Source organism: Antechinus flavipes, chromosome 2 (assembly GCF_016432865.1).
Source record: "Antechinus flavipes isolate AdamAnt ecotype Samford, QLD, Australia chromosome 2, AdamAnt_v2, whole genome shotgun sequence".
Taxonomy (NCBI): Eukaryota; Metazoa; Chordata; class Mammalia; order Dasyuromorphia; family Dasyuridae; genus Antechinus; species Antechinus flavipes.
The window spans coordinates 456,873,425-456,895,760 of record NC_067399.1 but is presented as its reverse complement, the minus strand read 5'-3'; the positions used below and the strand labels follow the sequence as shown (position 1 = coordinate 456,895,760).

The following is a 22,336-nucleotide window of genomic DNA, read 5'->3' as shown; positions in this document are numbered from 1 at the left end:
CTTAGGAGAAATCCTCTGTTGGACCAATCTCCCAAATGACTTCCTTCCCCTCCTCTCACTCCCCATGTTTCCGAGAAATCCTTGAGAACTCCCTTGCTCTGTGCCAGGCCCCTCTCCCAGTGCCACCCCACCCAATGCAGATACTTTTGGATACAACAGGATGCTTCCTGCTCACTCACCCCTTTTGTCTTCTCCATTAAGAAATAGAAGTAAATTGAATAGCAGCCCATCTCAGATCCGCCAGGCTGACGTGCGCTGGGGTAACTCTGTTACTGAAAGAAGGTACATTGGCCTTAATTGAGCACAATTGAAGGCCACGATCAAATAACTTCGTTTGCTTAAAGGTTGACAAGAGGCAGAGTCTGGTTGTGGACCTGGTCAAAATAATTAAAATCAGCTCAGTATTTATGGTAAAAATGTGATAAGGATTCTTTTTAAGGTGGGGAAGAAAGTTTGGAACTATATAAATGTACACATGGATGCATATATGTATATATACCAATATTCACCAACATGTGTATATGCATGCATACGTGTGTGTCTATGTGATTATGGTGGTTCTTTAATGGTAGGCTTTCGCCAAGATTATTGGACTAATACCAGGGAGATGTGGAGGAATTGGGTGATTATCATTAATAAATGGATGAAGCATTTATTAAGTACTTATGTGCATAGCACTGTGCTTAATAGGACACAAATAGAATATTTCTATTAAATCCTTGCTCTCAAGAAGTTTACTCTCTAACCGGGAGAGAAAACACATGAAAAGTGGTTCAACTGCAGAGTAGCTGAAAGGCCCCACTGTAAACTTGTAAGGTAGATGACAAAGTCCAGCAGTCCTAAGATTAGATCTGTAGATCAAATGACTGGATGGTGTGGAATTAAAAATGATAAGGCTAGAGGGAGTTAGAAGTGTCAGAGAAGATTATAAGGCTGGTAGGTTCTCCATTTTGCCAGAAAGAACAACTGCCATCTCATCTGAGGAGTGTGAGCAGTCCCAGCAACCAGATAAGTTCCAGGTAGCCCAGGGCTAGGGGCTAGGCTGAATAGAAAAAGGAGGTGTTGAGTCTTTATTTTATATTTTAACATTTAATTGGGCTGAACCCAGAGCTATACTATAAGTGTTTTTATTGGTATTACCCTAAAGATGTGACTCTAGGTTCCCCTTTCCTTTATTCAGTTACCCAGATCCCATTGCAGTGCAATGGAAAGGTGGCAGGATTTGGAGTGAGATGGCTTGGGCTTCTATCCTGATTCTTATATCTACTATTTTATGTGACAATAAAAAAAATAATTTCACTTCCCTGACCTCTCCTCTCATTCTCACCCTGGTTTCATCTTTAGGAAAAAGAGTATAAATATATTTGAACTCCCTCATAGGGATATAATCTCATTTATAAGGAAATTCCAAGTTTATAAAACAAGAACAAAAAACCTCTCCCAACGCAGACCTTTGCCAATGCAATCTTCATTATAATTTAAAGTCTTAGAGAATTGCCCCAAGCATTAGGAGGTTAAGTGACTTGTGCAGAGTCATATAGATTGTATAACTTGAACTCAGGTTTTCTGACTTCAAGGCCAGTTCTGTATCCACTATGCCATGTTATATCATCTTGTGAACAAATGCTTTGCAAATCTTAATGAGCCATAGAAATATGTGACATTATTATTATATCACTAGTTCCAATGATGTCTTCTTTGATTGAGCAGAGAATTGATTGCCTTCCTATCCAGTCTATAAATGGGAATCTTATGTCTAATTTTGCCTTCCCCTCCTTCTTAGTACGTACTCTGCTCAATTGTGCACATCATTTATAAATGCCTTGATGATTTTATTGGCCATTTAGGGCCTGGCTTGCTTTCATTTAATTTTCCATACATACTATTCATGTGTGCCTGCATCAATCTCTCTTAGACTGCAAGCTCCTTCAGGGGCCACTTTTCCAGAAGTGTATTTTGCAGATAATTAAATTTGACCCTCTTAAGGTATCACTTAAAAATAGATAGATGGATATAGATATAGATATATCGTCTTTCTAAAATAAGTTATAAACTTCTTTGCTTTCTCAAAAAATAATAATGAACACATCTTTTTCATTATTAACATTATAAATCACATTTAGATGATACTTTAGGATCTGCAAAGTTTTTGGATTATTTTTAAAAGTTTTTTTCCTCTCACAACAACCATGTGAGGCAAGTGAAACAAGTGTTGGAATGTCCCTTTCATAGATTGGGAAACTAAGGTAGTGAGAGATGAAGTAAATGGCCCATGATTCTATGGGGAATAAATGTCAGGAACAATTCAAACCCAGAATGTTTGCTTCCAATTCTAGAGCTCCCTTCACTATACTACAACAGTCCCCCATGCTGGGCTAATTAAAATAGTGACTATTGTATTATGCTACAGAAAAATAAAACCTTTAATGAAACTTGTTTTTCTTTCTTTATACTGAATAGCCCTAATCCACTTGATTTTCATAGTTTCTAGATCGACATTTTATATTCCTTTTATCTCCTTTTTTTCTGTCAGCTTTTAACTCTCAATGCTTATCCTTTTATCTGGAGGCCTTTTCTCTCTACTTATTCCTTCATTCCTCTTTCTAATGAGCCTGGAAAACAGACATCTAAGTTTTCAAACTATGATTTGAATTAGGGCCTCAGAATTTTGCTTTGGAGTGAAAAACAGACTTTTGTCTAAGATTTTTCTCAAAGTTATTTTAGTAATTTTTCTTAAGATCTTTAAACATTTGTAAAACCTAGATCTGGACCAGTAAACACCTATTCTAATTCCTTCATTTCATCAGTGAGTAATTGAGAACAAGAGAGAAGTATTGGTCCTCAGCCTTGTGTGTCCCAGGTGGTTGAGTGTGCCAGATGTTTAATTTTCAGAAAAAAAGGAACTCTGTAATTGGAAAATTTTGAGGAAAAAAGGAAAATAATTGGAATAAGTGATGAAGATCTAAGTTTAAATTCCTGTTTTTCTACTTATTAGTATGTGATTCTGAACAATTCACTTATTCTCTGGGAAGTTTAGTTTCTTCATCTGCAAAATGGGAATAAAAATAATTACATTACTTTTCTTGCAGGGTTGTTGGGAAGAAAACACTTTATAAAACTTCTAGCAAATCAGATTGTAAATCATCCTTTTTAATGCTCAAATGTTTTTGTTAAAAACAGACCATTGCCACATTAAAATAGCTCTGCTATGATTATTATGCCACACACGATCAACTTTGTGTCTTTTATCAACTGTAGGGGTTAGACTATAATCTCTTAGTCCTCTTCCAGCTCTAATATTTTATCTCCTTGATTACGACGCTGTTAAGGATCCATGGACACATTAAGTAGTTTATCTTAAGATGAGTCAAGTTTGGCTTCCATTAACTAACAACTAACACACTGGCTATCTGTTACAGATCTGTTCATATCTTTACTCCATCTGTTGCGGGCCCCTCACACTTATCTTCATTCTGATCTACAGAGTTCGGAGTAAAGTACAAATAATATTTAAGCTTGAGCTCCTTCAGGACTGTTTCCTCTGAAGTGCAGCCTGGCAGCTGAAATTCACAAAGTCCAGAGTTAGTGCCGCTTCTATTTTCAGGAGCCTGAATTCCTATTCTTTTAATGAAATAATAAATATCAATGCCCTCACCCTTTCAACAAGTCCAAAGTCTTCTCTTTCCCTCATTTCTCTTTCCATGGTCAATTTCACTCTCCCACCACCTCTGTCAATTTCACCACTGGGGCTGATTTCACTATTATAATAATTAAGCTCTTAGCTTTGGCTAGTGATATAAGAAAACCTTAAGCTAGTGAAAAGTTGTAAACATTAAGTCCATCAAGTGGGAAACTGCAAAGCTGAGTGAGGACGTGTTCAGCAGGCAAGTATGACTTCATTCCTTCCCTGTTGAGCTTTGTTCTTATGAGATGTACCTTTCTTGAATGCCCATAACATGTGCCCTTTAAAGTCTAGCAGTTTCCCCATCCCTAACCTCTCTGCTTTTCGGTTTTTATTATTTTATTTTGTCCCTTTCAGGGTACCTCTAAAGTACCTCAGGAGAGCCAAATGGAAAAAGAATCATGCAGATTGACCCCAGGAGAATTCTGCCCATGGCTCTCACCCCACCTCTCCCCACTAACTATAGTCATAAAGGGTTTACTTGCTTTAGGTGAGAAAGGCTAAAGGACAAAGAATTGCTTTCATGGGGATTTTGGCATAGAGTTTTCAAATGACAAGCACAGTTTGTTAAGAGTATATATATCTTGTTTTTGCATGAATTCTGATTTAGCCTGTTGGATGGTAATAAACTCTATAAAAGAATAGTTCATATACTATTAATTTCTGTCATAGGTCACAGAAATAGAGCTGGGTGAGACCTAAGAGATCATTGAGGGAATCATTGGGTAAGAGAGGTTAAGTGATTTACTTAGTAGCAACTAACCCAGGTGCTCTGATTTCAAATATCAGGATTGTTGCATTATACTGCCTGATGAACTCTTTGCTCCAATCATGACTCTCTGATTATTTAATTGGAATCCCAAAAATTCCTCAACTTTCTCCTAACCACACTGCTTGAACTCAGTAGAAGTCTGGCCATCTTTTTTTCCCCTCACAGGAGAAATTTGCATGAACATATGGAAAGGGTAATCATAGCCAACTGAGGGGACTTGGGCCTCCTTGTTAAGGGCTCAGAGGGAAAATGTGACTGAATTCTAAACAATAGTGTGCTTGATGTAGGATTTCTCCTTTTAGATTCCAATTCTCGTAAGTTGTCTGGGTGAATGGGGCAGAGTACTGTTCAGTGCCACACACCACGTCATTCCCGCCGCACAGCAGGCTGCTAGCAGGACTTTTACACAGTGAAGTGGTGGAAAGAGTGACTTCAGGGAAACCAGGTGTCCACAATGTGGAGATTATGGGGAATACAGCACCTTTTTTCTTTTTTTTCTCTTGCTCTCTTTCTCTTTTAAAGGCCCAGGGCCTGGCACCTGGCAGAAAGGGACCACAGGGAAGAAAGAGACTAACATGTTTTGGAATTCATGTGATTAAAATTGTACAGTCAAATAGTATAACCCTTGGCAACTTAGGATGGCCATATGGACATGATTTACAGATATTTTAATTAATCAACAAGCAGCATGATATTGTGAAAAAGAATACTGATCCTCAAGTCAAGAGATCTAGGTTTAAATCTCTGCTCTGATAGCTACAAGATGTATAACTCGGGGCAAATCATAAAACTTTGTGACTGCTTTTCTTCATCTGGAAAAAAGAAGATTATCAGCATATGTAATATCCACTTATTATCTACTGCACAAAGTTGGTATAAAGTACTTTGTAAACTTTAAAAAAGATATAAAAAATTGAACTGTTATTTTTGCTGATATGTTTACTGTATGTATAAAATCAGAATTAGATTCTGCAGTGAAATGAAGAAATAAAAACATCCTTTAAGAAGCCAACCATCTCTCTGGGAAATAATATAGTAGAGTATATACGATACTGGATTTATGATCAGCAAGAGTTTTTATGACATTACTGTCTCTTAGTTCTTTTTAAACTTCTTTGACTTCTCCTTCTCAGTCTTTGCTGAATCTTCATCTAGCTCATACCTACCTACTAATACCTTTCTTAAGGACCATGCCTTAAACCCAAATCACTCTGACTCTCATTGATTGGCCATTAATAGGTCCCAGTTTAAGCCCCATCTGGTCATTGTTTGAGCCCTGACTGGCTGAAAGTAAAAGTAAATAGTAATTATTTCTGGCTTTGGCCAGAAACCCTAAGGGTCTTCCCCTCCTAAATTGATTTTTTTCTGGACGAGGTAGAAAAGGCCATTCTTTGACACATTTCTTACCTAGCCTTAATCACTAAGATTTGGAAAAGATCTTACCTTCAAAAGAAGGTTTCCCATGCATCCAGGAGCACTTTGGGTAGTCCTGATCAATATCTTGCCACTAGCCCCAGGTGGTTCTGGATGACAAATGATGATGACTTTGACAGTTATCCCTCACTTAAATTTAATTCATTTGTAAGTGATAACGCATCACCTTCCTGATGCCATGGTCCTCTTTGAGAACAAAACAAACAAGTAATATGAGTGTGTTGATCCTGGAATCTTTTCACTTCTTCCTTTTTTCTATTTTACTAGGTGATTTCATTAGCTCTCATGGATTCAATCATCTGTATTATTTCAATAATCAATCATGCAGATGATTTTCAGATCAATTTTTTTTTAGTTTTAATCTTTCTGTTTACATCTAGTCACTCATTTCCAACTGATTTTCAGATATCTTTAGATATCCTATGATTATATTAAATTCAAAATATCCTAAACTGGACTCATCTTTTCCCCAAACCCCTTCTCTCCTCCTAATGTCCTTCTCAATGTCAAGCATACTGCTATCTTCTCAGTCAATGATGTTCCGCCTAGTGTTGTTCTGACCTCCTCACACTCTCTCTATATCCAGTCAGCTGTTGAGTCTCATTACGTTTACCTGTGTAACATCTCTCATTTGGTTCAGTCCTTCATCACTCACACCTATACTCTTGCCATATCATTTTCATTGATCTCTCTAACTCAAGTCTCCCCCTACCTTCAGGACACCCTCCTTTTAGCTGCCATAGTCATCTCCTTAAAGAACAGCTCTGACCATGTCATCTATCTACTATTTACTTCAGTGCCTCCCTATTAATTTCAAGATTAAATATAAAATCCTCCACTTGTTCTATCCCCTGGTCCCTTCCTATCATCCAATTTTTACATTTAATTCTCCCCCGAGCATTCTGTGATCCTTGCTGTTTCCTGTAGGTGACACTGTCTCTTGTCTCCAGACATTTTCATGAACTGTACCCCATGCCTGAAATGTACTCCCTTCCCATGAATGCCTTCTAGTTTACCCAGTTTCCTTCAAATCTCAGCTAAAATTCTACCTTCTATAAGAAGTTTTCTTTGTCCTTGAGATTATCTCTCTGAGATTATCTCCAACTAACTCTTTATATTTCCTATATGTATATATTATCTTCCCTAGAATATTCCTTGATAACTGGGACTGCTGCTTTTTAAAAAAATTTTTCCACTATTACAGTCCCTGGCATATTTTAAGTATTTAATAAATGATTGTTGACTGACTTAACCACATCTACACTGTAGGCAATGTGATATAGGAGTTCTATATCTAACCATCTGTCAGCCCTTAGTGACTTTATCTAAACTTTTTGAATATCATTTTCTTCATCTGTAAAATGTGGGAGCTGGACTAGATGACCTTATAGCTAATATTATATTAGGCTTTTTGCCATATAGAATTGTTGCATTTCAGGGAAATTGATTTTGTTCTTGGAATCTTTATATCCATGTAATGATGCACTGTTATAATGGAATTTGAATGTGTTCCTGTTTATCTCCATAGACTGGAAGTACCTCCAGAGTAAACATAGGTTAGAATCCCTATTCAGCATCATTTTCTAAAGTATCAGAAATAGAACTGTTGAATGTTAGGATATGTGTAGGTTAAGATCCCTATATATCCTTATTTTCTAGACTATCAGAAATGGAATCATTGAATGTTAGAATTTTAGTCTTAGCATGGTTCTTAAAGATCGTCTGGTCCAACCCCACATTGGTCAGAATAGGAAAGGAACATCCAGGGTATACAGAGCTAACCAGTAAATTAAAGCCAGAACCAGGATATGACACTAGGTCTTTATACTTCTAATCTAGTGCCCCTTTCCACTGGGCTACATCTTCATGAAATGAATGTATTCGTAGAGCTGCACACTGAGATTTATATTCTTTAGTTTCCTCTCTCCCTACTCAACATTACCTATATCTGGATTTATTAAATTAATGAAATATTTTTAAGCACTGTGGGGTAGGAGAAGGAACATAGGGAGTAATAAGGAGGAAAATAACTTGGATGAAGTTGAGGATGTGTCTCTACCCCCTTGATTATTATTCTTCAACATGTTCTGGCCAATCTTTTCAATAATGAGATGATTCAGGCCAATTCCAATAAACTTGTGATGGAGAGAACCATCTGCATCCAGAGAGAGGACTATGGGGACTGAACGTAGATCACAACAAAATATTTCACATTTTTGTTGTTTGCTTGCTTTTATTTTCTTTCTCATTTTTTTTTCCTTTTTGATCTGATTTTTTTATGAAGCATGATAAATATGGAAATATGTATAGAAAAATTTTACATATTTAACATAGATTACTTGCTGTCTAGGGAAGAGGGTGGGAGGAAGGGAGGGAGAAAAATTCAAAATATAAGATTTACAAGGGTGAATAATAAAAACTATCTTTGCATATATTTTGAAAATAAAAAAGATATTATTAAAGAAAGTTTAAATTTTTAAAATTAAATACAACTTTTGAATACTGCTACAAAAAAAAAAAACTCAAACCTAAATATGCTGACCAATATCATCATCATCATCATCACTGTCAACACCTCTTATGTCCTCTCCTTTAGGCCTTCAAAAGTGCACTGATGAGTTCCTATTGGTGTTCAGGAAAAGGAGATGTGATTGAAGACTGGTGTCGGTGTGACCTCAATGCCTTTGATGCAAATGGACTTCCCAACTGCAGCCCTCTCCCACAACCAGTGTGAGTATAGCACATTGATATCCTCCAGAAGAAGGTCTATGCTCAGACCTCCATCACTTGACTCTCCCTTCCCCAATCTTTCTGTCATTGGGCACCATTATGTAGTTTCTTAAGTTGATGCCTTGTTTATTTGCTACATTTTTCTAGAGCTCTGCAGTCTTGGGATATCCTAGATGGGTTCATGTTGCCAAAAGGGATAAATATTTTTCTTTGTTACAAGAAAAGTTTCAATGAGCAGCTGCATAGGGTAGATAACAATTCATATTCTCCTTCTATAAAAGACCTATTCTGAGCTCTCATCATAAGGCCAAAGTAACTCTGATCTTCTGATAGCAAAACCACTGGCTATGACAGGGTCCTCCTAACAAACCCACAAAATTGGGACTATAGACATAGCGATGAACTTCATGTAATCCCCGATTAAAAAGGCTTATTACCAGAAGGCTGAATAAAATGTGATTTAAAAAATTTTATTCCTCAATGGAATTTTATTTTTCCAAGTAAATATAGTTTCCAACATTCACAAAATGTGATTAAAAAAATTATTTTTGCAAAGCAATGATGAAATTGTGATTCCCTCCTTATATATAAAGGAGACCTTATATATAAAGGCAAATAAGAGCAAGGGTCCTCCAAGTAATGAAACAATCCCTACTATAAAAGGATTCTTTCCTTTTGCAAAAGGAGTCTATCTCCAGAGTCTAGTTCTCCCTTTGGGTATTGATTCATAAATGAGTAAATGTCTAACTAACTGAGAACTTAGGGGAACAGGAACATGGAATGGGAAAGAATGCAGTGGAAGTCAGAGAAATCAAGGGCAAAGCCTGACCTAAGTATTATTTTGTCCAAGACTCATAGGCTTCTTTACAGAAAAAGAGGTCACCAGCTTGCTGATCAATGAAGGGAATCCGTTGCCTCCTCTTTCTCAGATAGTGGCCTCTCTCACCTAGGAACTGATCTCCTTGGACTATGACAGGGGGAGCAGTGTATTTTGCGATGGTCACTCCAACTCGGACAACATCCAAACTATCTTCCTTCTTTCACTCCACTTCAGGCTTCGATTGTCTCCTGGAGTAGAACCTTCCAGTACTGTAGTCTCCCTTGAGTGGGTGGATGTCCAACCAGCTATTGGAACCAAAGTCTCAGACTATGTTATTCAGCACAAGAAGGTGGATGAATACACAGATACTGACCTCTATACTGGTAAGTGGATGTTCTTCAAGCACAATGCTACATCTCTAGGGATATTTTTTTTCATTATGATAAAACATGAGCTCATAAGAAAATGGATTTGCATCTCTTACTGGGATCAAAGATTTGAGGGGATCAATTGCTCCTTGTTGATCTGGGATGTATTATTATTGTTGTGTCTTGGGCGTTTAACTTCTGTAATTTATGTCGACATGCTTTTATTGCCTAGAAGGGTGATAAGAAACAGAAATATAAAACCAAAGATCAATATAAACCTCAAAGGGACAGAATTTTTTTTCTCACCTCATCTCTAATATAGGATATCAACTTTGGGGATATATCTTAAGATCAGAGGATCAATACATAAGCTCACAGATTCTATAAATGGAAGGGATCTTAGAGATCACATAGTCTAGGAGTTGGCAAACTAGGACATGCTGGCCAAATGTGACATAGAACAGTGTTTGCATTTTAAAATACAAACTTTTTTTATAATTTACAATTTTTAAATACCATTTTTAGCTTGTAGACCATATAAAGAAAAGTGACAGGCCAGATTTGACCTTGGTCAACCCCTAATCTAGTTACATTGGTGACCTAGGACAACTTATAACCTTTCTCATTTGCAATATGAGGAAGCTAGACTAGATCAGGGGTTTCTGATCCTACTTTTGACATAGACTGGTTATATGACATTGAACAAATTATGTAGCCTCTTCGTCTCTGAAATTGTATAATGCAAAATAGCTGGTGATCAGAAGTGGAGGAAGAATGCCTTACTAGGCATTCTCTATACTTGTGACATCACAGGTCCAGACAAAATTCCTCTGAACTATATTTTATTGCCTTTAGAACCCCAAGGATGGGAGACTGATAATAATACTTTGTCTTTAAATACTGAGGGAAGTAATGGAATCTCACCAATGCAGGACTAGAGTAAAGGGAGCATCTAGAATAGAATGGAGGAAGCATTGTAAATGTTTGATGACAACAAGAAATATAAAACCCAGGTTCAAATCCTGCTACTGCTTCTACTACTTATGTTAGTGGGGCAAACAACAACCTTTCTTCACTTCAGTTTCCTCAGATGTAATATGAGGGAGTTAATCAGGATTGACAAACTATGACTTGCTGGCCAAATCTGAGCTTATCACTTGTTTTTGTATAGCTCCCTAGCTAATAATGATGTTTATAATTTAAAGATAAATAATAAAGTTTTTTTTTTAATTCACTTTATATAACACATGCAAAGTTTCCAACATTCACCTTTGCAAAACCTTGTGTTCCAAATTCCAAATTTTTCTCCCTCTCTCCCTCATTTTCCCCTCCAGCAAGCAATCCAATGGATTAAACATATACAATTCTTCTAAAGTTTGTATTTTTAAAAGCAAATACTATTAGTTTACAGGTCATACAGGTTGTTATTTTGAATCCCAATTATTTGTTACTTCCCTAATGCACTGGCTCTGTGTAGAATCAAATATAAACATATCTACCACTTACGACTGAAATCTTTGCATCTGAAAGCTTATGTACTTTTCTGTAATTTTGGAATTTGTTATGTCCACCTTTACCAGTATGAGGAAGAGAGTAACTTCTCAGTAAAGCCATTCTTTTCATTCCCTTATCACTTATGTGCAAAAAAATTGTTCTGGACTCTGTTTTGAGCCCAGTGTCTAGTTAAGGAAAATTCTGTGCCACGATAGCCTTTGAGCTTTCATCTCTATCAGTTCAATATTAGAAAAGTAAAGATTTCTTTCTCACTCTCTGACTACCACCTTTTTTTAAATAGTGCTTCCTCTATGATTGGGAAGAAACTGGTCAAGAGAAGTTTGTAAAGTAGTTGGCCAGAGAGGAAGGTAGAGCCCAGAGCAAGGATGTTATTGAAGGCCAAGTTGGCTGGCAATGGGTACGCCCAGATCATGAAGATTGTTAAGTGGAATTGGCTAGTAAAAAAGAGACTTGCGTCTGAATTGCCTCCACTAAGCAATCCTATCCCAGAGTTGTAATTGAGAATTGGCATTTGTTCTGCTATGTTTGAGTCTTATTTTTTTTTTAAGTTTTTCCTTTCTTCTGACTCTCTCCCTGTGTCTCTTTATCTCTCCATATCTCTTCCTCTCTTTCTCCCTTCCTCTCTTTTATTTCTTCTCTCACTTCCTTTCTCTCTTCTTTTACTTCTTTTTTCATCCTCCTTTCTCCACTCAATCTCTTTAAGAATTTGAAAAATGGGAAGACAAAATGGCACTGTTGACTTGTAGATAAGAGGTCAATGTTAAAGCAAAACCTATAGGAGAAAAAAAACAATAGAAGAGAAACAGTCTCATCTTCTTCCTGATATTATCTTCATATTGCTTTGATCTCTTCCTTCTTCCAATTCATACCTCTCACTCTTCTAATTAGCAATCATATTCTTCCTTGTAGCATCTCCTGTTATATTGTCTTGAATTACTATTTAACATTATGAACTTTCTTTTTAGTTTACATTCTGATTTCCTAGAAGGCAAGGAAAGGATCATGCATGTTTTAATTTACTACCCCTCTAGAATCTAGTAAAGTTTTTGGCACATTGTATGTAGTGGTTCAATAAAAATGAATTAACAATGAGGAAGGGGGTGGAAGAGTCTTAGATAATTGGAACAGTAGAAAAAAGAAAAATAATAAATGCTTTGGGGCCTTAACCCTGATAAAAAAAAATTTGTTTTGCACCATCTATTTACTCCCATATCATCTTATATGAAAATTATCTTATTCTCAATAGAAATAATTACATGAGAGAGCAATGGTAGTGAGGGTAAGGAAGATAGGAAAGAAGATGGGGAAGAGAGGAAAAGAGAGAAGAAAAGAAAGAAAAGACATAACATTATCATGTTCTGAGTCACCAAGGTGTGTAAATGAAGTCATCAATGACTATTTCCTTGTCTTTATGCCCACATTTCACATTAGTTGTCGATTTTAACTCAACACATTGCTCATATGATTTCTTTTCTCTTCATTCCCATGGCTACTACCCTAATTCAGGATCTCATCAGCTCTTGCCTTGGCTATTTTAATAACTTTCTAATTGGTCTCATTACTTCTAGTCTTTCCCCTTTTTAATCTATCTTCCATATAGTCAATAAAATAATCATGCTGAAGCACAGGGATATCTATACCATAACCTCATTCAAAACATTTAAGAAGTTCCCTATTGTTTCTAGAATGAGATAAAAATCTTCAGTTCATTATATTCTAATACCTTTCCAGGCTTATTTTCTGTCACTCCCCACCAGACACTCTATTTTTCTACCAAACTGGGCTGAGTTCCCTGAACTCAACATTCTTTTTACTGCTTCTGGGTACAGTATTTGCAATAGAAGTCCCCAAATGCCTTAGATACACTCAGTTTTCATCCCTGATTTTAGCATTTTTTGCTTCAAAGATCAGTTCCAGGGGTATTTCCTGCATAAAGCTTTTTCTGATCCCCATCTAAGAGTTCTTTTTCTATTTTCAAATTACTTTTTTTTTAAAACTTGGTGATATAAAAGTGATATCTTCCTGAAGATCACGAGTTGTTGGAAGGGAAGAGATTGTTCTGTTCCTGTCTTTGTGTCCCCAACACCTTGTACAGTGACTTGTACACAATTGTTGCTTCTTCATTGTTAGTAATTGATTTGAAAGAAAGGGGAAACCAAATAAAAGGGAAAAGTGAAAAAGAGGGGAAAAAAGGAGGGAGGAAAATGAGAAAGAGGGAGGGGAAAAGGGGGAGAAACAGAGAAAGAAAACAAAATAACAAGCAAAAGAACTTGTTTTGGGCAGAGATTCCAGATTGCTCACACATTTGGTCAGGTGAGGCCAGAGCAGGAAAACATGGTGTTTCTCCTTTGATCTCTCTGGATTTCTGCCGGGCAGCCCAAGAACAGCGCTGGAATTATTTATTTATTCTTTTTTTCCTTTTTTTTTTTTTTTTTTTTTTAAATTTATGGCTGCCATCTGTTTGACACCCTATTGAATTGGCTGCTAAAATGCTGTCCCCTCCCTCCCTCCACCTCTCTTTTCCCACCCCCTCATTCAGCCCCATCTCTGTTCCTCTCAAGGAGGCCTTGTACTTATTTCAGGGGTTGAATGGGAAACCAAACCTGAGCTGAAGTTATCACATTCCAGTTGTTTTGACCAGAAATGGCTCTTGTTAGTAATGATTTTTTTTTTTTTGCCTGTGTGCTAATCATCTGTCACCCATATGAAAAATAGCCCTTGGACCTTGGGTTCTACCATGTTTCCTTACCAGAAAAATCAGAAGGAATCAAGTTTCAGCATCTTTGAACTCTTAGTCTGGGGTGTTTAAGGCAGTCTTCACTGAATGAGAATAAGAAAGTTGGGTGGAGAGGGGGCTTAATTTTGCTAAAGGCTAGCTAGGAGGCAGATGGGATACTTGGGGGGATGATAAGGGGCAGGAGCCCAGAGGTGCGACTAGGTCACACTCCCTCAAAGGAGACGCAGGACACAGATGGATCCCAAGTGAAGTGGGATCATATGTATTGCCAGAGGGAGAGGAGAAAGCAGATGGCCACTTATGTGGAAGGGAATAGATGGGGGATGGAAGCTGCTTCCCTTCTGGCCCTGGAGTGGGTTTTCTGTTGGAACATGGAGCCTTAGGGCCAGATACACATTCCTTCTTATCACACCTTTGGAGGACTCAAGGAATCTTGGAGTAGAAAAGGATTGTTATATTATCTAATCATCTTGCGTGCAAAAACCAAGTTCTAAACAACAGGGGGAAAAGAAAAACATCAGATGTGCCAGTAGAAGACCTAGGTTCGAATGATGACTCCTACTTACCACCTGTATGGTTCTTAGCAAGTCACTCTTAGGGTCCTCAGTTTCCTTATCTTTAAAATCGGAGGTTAAACTAGACCACTTCTGAGATCCTTTCCATTTATAAATCTATGAGAGAATCATCCCATGAATTGACTTATTCAAGGTCATACAATGAGCTTGTGGCAGAATTAGAACAATTACTTAGGCATCTTGACAGCCACTCTAGGATTTTCTCCTAAACACTTTTTGTCTCCCTCCTGGGCCTCTCTTACTGGAATTTTTAATCAGGTTGTTTGCTTGTTTCCTTTTAAATCATATGTCTCTCTCTTCCACATGGAGATTCCTAACTCTAGCTTGTCTGCAGTCAGGGATTGTGGGTCCAAGGCAACAAGATCTGTTTCCTTTAAGGCAAACCAATTTTCTATTCTCTCCCATCACTCATGCTATGGAAGGCAGTAGCATCTGGATCTGGTCAATGGCCCTGGCCCCCTCTTCCTCCTGGCATCTGGGAAACTTTGTTCTTTCCCTTGGCTTGCCAATAATGTTTCTTTCTATGTGTCTCTCTCTGTGGGTCTATCTGTCTGTATCCCTCTCTCTTTCCCTCTCCCTGTCTCCCTCCTTTTCTCTTCCTCTCTCTCTCTCTCTCTTTCTCTCTCTCTCTCTCTCTCTCTCTCTCTCTCTCTCTCTCTCTCTCTCTCTCTCTCTCTCTCTCTCTCTCTTTCTCTCTCTCCTTCCCTCTCTCTCTGTCTCTCTATGTCTGTCACACACACACACACAGAATCAGTTATGAATCTATTGGCCTTGCTTGCTCACTACTGAGCTTCAGGCCCAGGTTAGGGGGAGCAAAGGGAACAAGACTGACTTCAGGAGCGATTTCTTCCCTTTGTTTTCCCTGCCTTCCTCCCCTCATCCATGGCTCGCCCCTCTCATAGCCCCCCGGCTTCCACTCCATTTGAGAGGACACATTCTTGGGTCCCCGTCTCCAGACCATCTGAAGTTAATAGGGCTGCTCCGGAGGTGAACTTGTGTGAGAAACAAGCCACAGTTTCAACACATCAGGCGGGCGGCAGAGAAGATGATGGTGGAGCGATTCCATCCAAACTGTTTATTAAAACTTGTGGAAATTACTCATAGCTCCGTGCGCGACAGCTTTGGAGCAGATCGGGCTCTTTTTTTGAAGGCACATGGGGCCCTCTCTGTCTGCCTGCTGTTGGGCCAGCCACAGAGTGATGTCATAGGAGACTCAGGCTCTGAGCTTGGAGAGAGGGAGAGGGAGGGAAATGGAGGGAGGGGGAGCGGGAGAGGGAAATGTGTTTTACAGGGTGAAGTACACACTGGAATGACTGTGAACATCTGGAACTGATATTAGGAGGCTTGGAAAATGTTTTCTGTCACTCCAGCGCTCTTCAGGCAAGACGGTTTGAGAGTTAAGGGCCTCTAAAGGAAAACTCTGCTTTGAGGGTCTTATTCTCTTGGCTCTCCTGCCACCCAGTCTGCGTCTCTCTCACCTCCTGACAGTGTGATATATTCCAAGGGCTACAGCCTGGGAGGGTCCTGGACAGTGAGGGAAGCTTGACGCTGGATGGGGGCTGAAGGGGCTGGATGACATCCTTTTTCTGGGTAGTCTTTAAAAATAGGAGAGGGTATCCTCTGCCTTGGGGAGGGATTGGGTGGCTCAGAGTGGTCTGGCCCCAAGCCAGGGGCATGGAGGAATTGACCTCTCAAAGTCACTTGTAGCTCTAACCCTTGTCTTGGACTGGGCTGAGGGGGCTGACCTGAAGCTAGGGGGATTTAGGGATTGAATTATTAGTTTACACATAGTAAGAAGCTCCAGACAGCATCTTTGTGGAGTCCCTAGGTGGAGACTTACATTAGAGCTTCTATCCAATACCTCTTGTTCCTTTGGTGAAGTTGCTGGCATGGAATAGTGGAGAAGGTATCTAAGGGAGTAAGGGAGAGAACCAAAGAGGGCTGGAAAAGCCCTGGCCTATACATGGAATAGATTTGACTCCTGTCCCAAAAGATAGCTCTGGTCTGTTAAAATTAAAGACTTGGATGAGAGCTTTCAGATCTAGGGAAATTCTCCAAAGTAGGATTCTCCACATTTTAGGAACTACATTGAGAGCCTTTGAGGAAGACAAGCAATATTTTTTTTTAATGGAGATGTTTAAGCTATAGAAGAGAAGATTTATGAAAGATAGGATCTCTCTCTTTCAATTATTTGAACTGGGGTTAGGTGGCCAAGAGATTAGTCTTGTTCTATTTGGCTCCAGAGATTATAGCTCTGCAAAGCAACATGGCCAAGTGGATAGGACACTGATCTTGGAGTCAAGAAGACATGGATTTCAGTCCTGTCTCAGACTTTTTCCTGCTGTGTATTCCTGGCCAATTTATTTAATGTCTCTCTGTGCTTCAATTTTCTTGTCTATAAAACTAGAGGAGGGATGATTATTGGACTCAGTGACCTATAAATTTATTTCCTGCTCAAAATCTTTCATTCTATAAGCTATAGGAAGTCAGGTATAGACTTCTTATGTGGAAAACAAAACCCAAACCAAACACTTCTTAACAATTAGAGCAATTCAAAAGTGGAGTTAATACCTTGAATGGTTTGAATTTGCCATCACTAGGAGCCTTGTCATAATGGATGTTGTAGAAAAAGATTTCCGTCTGATCTCTGAGATACCAACTCTATGACTGATCCAATCTCAGCAGACAATTGCTTTTGTGATTGGTATTACAGATACTCCTGGTGACTCAGTGGCTAAAACACTGGAGAGACAAACACAAGGAAAACAATCTCCTGATCTTGAAGAGTTTATTCTAATAAAAGAAAATGAAACATAAGGAAGGAACTTAAAGAGAGCAGGTATACAGGCAGATGGATGATAGGTAGATAACTGGAAAGTGACAATGATATGGAGGCTTGGTTCTAACAAGGTAAGGCAGAACTCAGCATGCAGGGAGTAGAGTTAAAGGTTCTGGCAGGAAACAGTAACTAATGATGGCCACAGTGCAAGTATTATGGTATGAAGATGTTCAAGTTTTGTCTTATTTTGGTCCTGTCTAGTTGTTGAAAATTATTTTTCATCTTTTTCCTTATAGTGATCAGATCAGTAGATACCATTTTTATTTTACATTAAGGTTAGCAAAGGGGTTTCTCCCAACACCACCAAAAGGTAATATTCACATAAATGTTGTGATTCAATCCCTTTTTATAGATGAGGAATTTGGGGCTCTGAGGTGGTTAGGTGATTTGCTTATAGTCACACAACTATATGTGCTGAGAATTCAAATCCAGATCTTCTGAGCTAACAAAATGTATGGAGTAGTAATATGAAATCTGTCTGTAAAAATATGTTGGAATCAGTTTGTAAAGGACTTTAAATGCCAAAATGTCTGTAATTAATCCTAGGGACAATAAAATGTATCTGAGACATTTTAAACATGGGATTAATGCAGTCAGAAAATCATTTTTGTTAACTGTGTAGAAGATATATCAGAGAGGGAAGAAATCGGAAGCAGGGAGACTAATTAGGAGGCTATCAAAAGCATCTGGAAAGAAATGATAAGGACAAAAACTAAAGAAAAAGGACATGTGAACAGAGAAAAGGAAATAGATAGAAGAAATGTTTTGGAGGTAGAATTGGCAAATAAAGTCAAGCCTTTATTAATTATCTATAATGTACCAAACATTGTGCTAAGTGCTCAGGATACAAAGAAAGGTTAAAGGCTTTCAATGAGCTTACAGTTTAAGGGGCAGATGATACACAAATAGATATATACAAATGGATGATACACAGATATATATAAATGAGATACATACAGGATGGATTGGAGAGATCATAGAAGAAAGGCACTAATGGAGATAAAGGAGGTGGATAATTCCAAGGCTTTTTTATAGATGATATTTTTAGCTGGGACTTAAAGGAAGGCAGGGAAGCCAGAAGGTGAAGATGAGGATCCAAAATTCCAGCATGGGGGACAGTCAATGAAAATGTACATTTGGGAAATGGACTATCTTATATGAGGAACAGCAAAGAAACTATTGTCAACTGGATCGCAAAAAAAACATGGAGCAGGTAAAAGTAGACTGAAAAAGAGCAAGGTTATGAAAATATTTAAAAATCAAAAAGAAGATTTTGTATTTGATTCTGAAGGTAAAAGAAATTACTAGAATTGATTGATTGGGGGAAATGGTAGGTTAGCTTGGTCAAACCTGCATTTTAAGTATGCAAATTTGACAACTGAATAGCAGCTGTATTAGAATGGGAAAAAAACTTGAGGCAGGGGGATGAAACAGAAAGCTACTTTAGTAGTACAGTTAGGAAGTTTGAGAAGGTATGTACTAGGGAGATGGTAGTGTCAGAGGAGAGAAAGAGGAGTAGCTGAGAGCTGCTATAAGGGTAAAAATGACAATATTTGACAATTGATTGGATATAGTCAACGAGAGAAAGTAAAAACCTAAGAATGATACCTAATTTGTAAGCTTAGGTAACTGTGAGGATGATAATGCACTTAACAGTGAAAGAGAAGTTGGAAAAGGGAAAGGGTTTGGGGAGAAGGATAATAAGTAAAGTTGTGAACATGTTGTATATAAGTTGTCTGTGACCTGCCTTCTAGGCAGTGGAGAAGTTAGGGCAGGATAAATAGATCTAAGAATCATCTACTTAGAAATAGTGATTGAAACCATAGGAGCTGATGATATCATCAAGCAAAATGGTAGAGAGAATAAAGTTAAGATTTCATAGAATAGAACTTATGGGGACACTTACAATTAATGGCCATGATTTGGATGAAGAGTCAGCAAAGTACACTAAGAAAGATCAGACAAGCAAGGAAAAAAACAAGAGAAAGCAGTATCATGAAAACTTGTAGAAGAGATTTAATGACAATGTTAAAGACTATAGAGAGATCTTAAAGGATGAAAACTTAGAATAGGTCATTATATCTAATGATTAAGAGGTCGTAGGTATCTTTGATTTTTTCTTAATAGTATTTCTTAATAGTATTAATTTTTCCAAATACACTCAAAGATAGTTTTCAACATTTATCTTGCAAAATCTTGTGCTCTAAAATTTTTTCTCTCTCTCTTCTCTCCCTTCCCCTAGACAGTAAGCAATCTGATCTAGGTTAAATGTGTAATTCTTCTAAACATATTTCCATATTCATCATGCTGCACAAGAAAAAATCAGATCAAAAGGGAAAAAACATAGGAAAGAAAAAAGCAAACAACAACAAAATAAAAAGGTGAAATACAGAGAGAGTAGTTTGAGTTGAATGATGAGATAAGAAGCAAGACTGTAGAAAATTAAGAAGAGATTGAGAAGAAAAGACCCGGAGGGAATACTTGCTGACAGGTGTTGGCAACTGATTGTGTATGAGGGTTGTAGGAGAAGAAAAAGTAAAGATGATTCCATTGTTGCAAACCTAAGTGTCAGGAAGGTTGAAGATGCTATGAACAGAAGGAGAAATGGGTTGTCTTCACAACTAAGAATAACGAGGTGATTTACAAGTATTAGTCAATTACTATAGGCCTTAAGGTCCTTTTCTAACCATTGAGATTAGATATATATATAGTGTAATCAATCCCGGATCTCAAATATCTTACATGCTAATAGGAAAAACAACATATGTACAATTAAAATCATTAATGAGAGATAAAGTGTCAACTATACCACACTGGACTTCAAGACTTGCTGATAAAGAATGGAAGGGATTTTAATTTGCATGAAATAATTAATTTCCATTTTAATTAATAGAGCAATCAGGACTACCTGTCTTGGGTAACGTATTGTATTGAGGTTCAGTTCAATTCAATAAACATTCACTAAACTCCTACTGTGATCTAGGTATTGTGCTAAGTACTGGGAACACAAATAAAAAAAGAAAGACAGTTCCTTGCCTTTAAAGAGCTTGCAGTCTAATGTGGGAAGGAAATGCACAAAAAGGAAGCTGAAATTAGACGGTTGAGGGAGGGTACCAAGGGCATGATGTTCATGGAGTCTTGAAAACAAGCAGAGCTGCTGAATGGAAAATAAGGTTATCTGAAATCCGAAAAGTATTGAATCTTCTATGAGGAAGGTCTTGGCAGTAGTTTATTACTCCACCCTCTAGTCCTACAATCAGAAGGGAGAGGCAACTGAGGGAGCAGAGAAGGTATTTATTATCTAAAACAGAGCCAGCTTGCTTGGTAATAAGATTTCAAGGGATTTCAAGAGGTGATAGGATTCCAACTGTTGATAACGATTGCTTATTAGAGTCCCAAGAGCAAGATTATTTAGAATTGGTAGAAAAGGGAAGATTATGGTATTAAAACTTGCAAAGCATTTTATAGGTTATATACATACACACACACAAATACACACACACACACACATATACTATGTATAATTCCATGCCATTATCCATATATATCACATATGGGTAATCTTTGCATAATATATTACTATTGTGTATATTTATTTGGAAATAGCTATGTTTATATTTACCATACAATAGCATTAATGATATTATTTGTAATTAAAACATATTATCTCTTCAGAACCTCAAAACAACCCTACAGGGTAGATGCTACTGAAATTCTTATCCCTATTTTATAGATCAATGAACTTCTAATCTAAAAAAGATACTTTTTTCTCAGAGTTTGGATGAGAAAGAGAAAAGTTTCAGAGAGGTTAAAAGACTTGCTAAAAAGTCATAGTGCTGGGAAATGTTAAATATACAGGTCTTCCTGATGCCTCGTTAAGCACTCTATTCAACATTCCAGGCTGCCTCTCTAAGAACTTTATGAAAAAAGTAGCACTTGAACTGGGACTTGAAGAATTAGTAGGATTGGGGAGGGATTAGAGTGTGAAAAAGATTTTCATTGAAAATATGTAACTAACCTACACACAGTACAAAATAAGACAAAAGTATTTCATCAATTGCTGATATTAAAGATAAATCACTTTATTTTTAAATTTTTAATTGTTGAATCTCTTCAAATTTATTTAGTTTTATCTCAGAAGTAAAAGTGAAATGTACTTCAGGAAAAACTTATGCTAATCTTGCCCAATGCATCCTAAAAACAAACAAAAACCAAAACAGAACAATAGCAACCACAAAATCTTGTACTTGGCCCCAGTATTCCCTCAACTTATCTTTTAATATCTCTACCTTTCTGAACCAAACTCCCACCTTTCCTTCCCTCAAAAAAATCAGGATTATTTGCCATTTTTTCTTGGCTCCTTTCATTTAGTTCTTACCTCTTACAAACTGGTTTTTAATTTCATCACTTTACTGAAATCATTCATTCCAAGTTTACCAATGATCTCTTAATTGCCAAATCCAAAGGCCTTTTTTCAGTCCTCATCTTTCTTGATCTTTATTCAGCATTCTTGACCATATGCTTTTCTATGATCATATTCTATCTTCCTTGATTCTTTGTGACACAGCTTTCTAATGGCACTATTTCTCAGAATCATGATCCATGTTTTAATTACTAACCATGAGGTGTCCCTCAAGGTTCTGTCCCAGATCTACTTCACTTTATCCATTTTTTTCTCTCTATTCTTTCTTTCCCTCTTTCCTTCTCTGCTTCTCTCTCTCTCTCTCCTTCCTTTCTTTCTTTCTCTTTCTGAATAATCTTACCAGCTCTCATGGTTCAAATATCATTCCTATACATATCAACATATATGTTTAATGTATCCCATGAGATCCAGAAACAAATTACTAAACGTCTATTGAATATT

At 37.5% G+C, this 22,336-nt stretch overlaps 1 protein-coding gene across 2 annotated transcripts in view; it reads left to right on the top strand.

Moving 5' to 3' along the window:
• ASTN2 (astrotactin 2) overlaps positions 1–22,336 on the top strand; it is a 1,134,072-nt gene that overhangs the window by 853,621 nt on the left and 258,115 nt on the right. For both annotated transcript variants that reach the window (XM_051979519.1, XM_051979520.1), the window contains exons 18-19: positions 8,485–8,618; positions 9,673–9,821. In XM_051979519.1, coding sequence (XP_051835479.1) covers positions 8,485–8,618; positions 9,673–9,821 — 283 coding nt within the window. The remainder of the gene's footprint in view (positions 1–8,484; positions 8,619–9,672; positions 9,822–22,336) is intronic.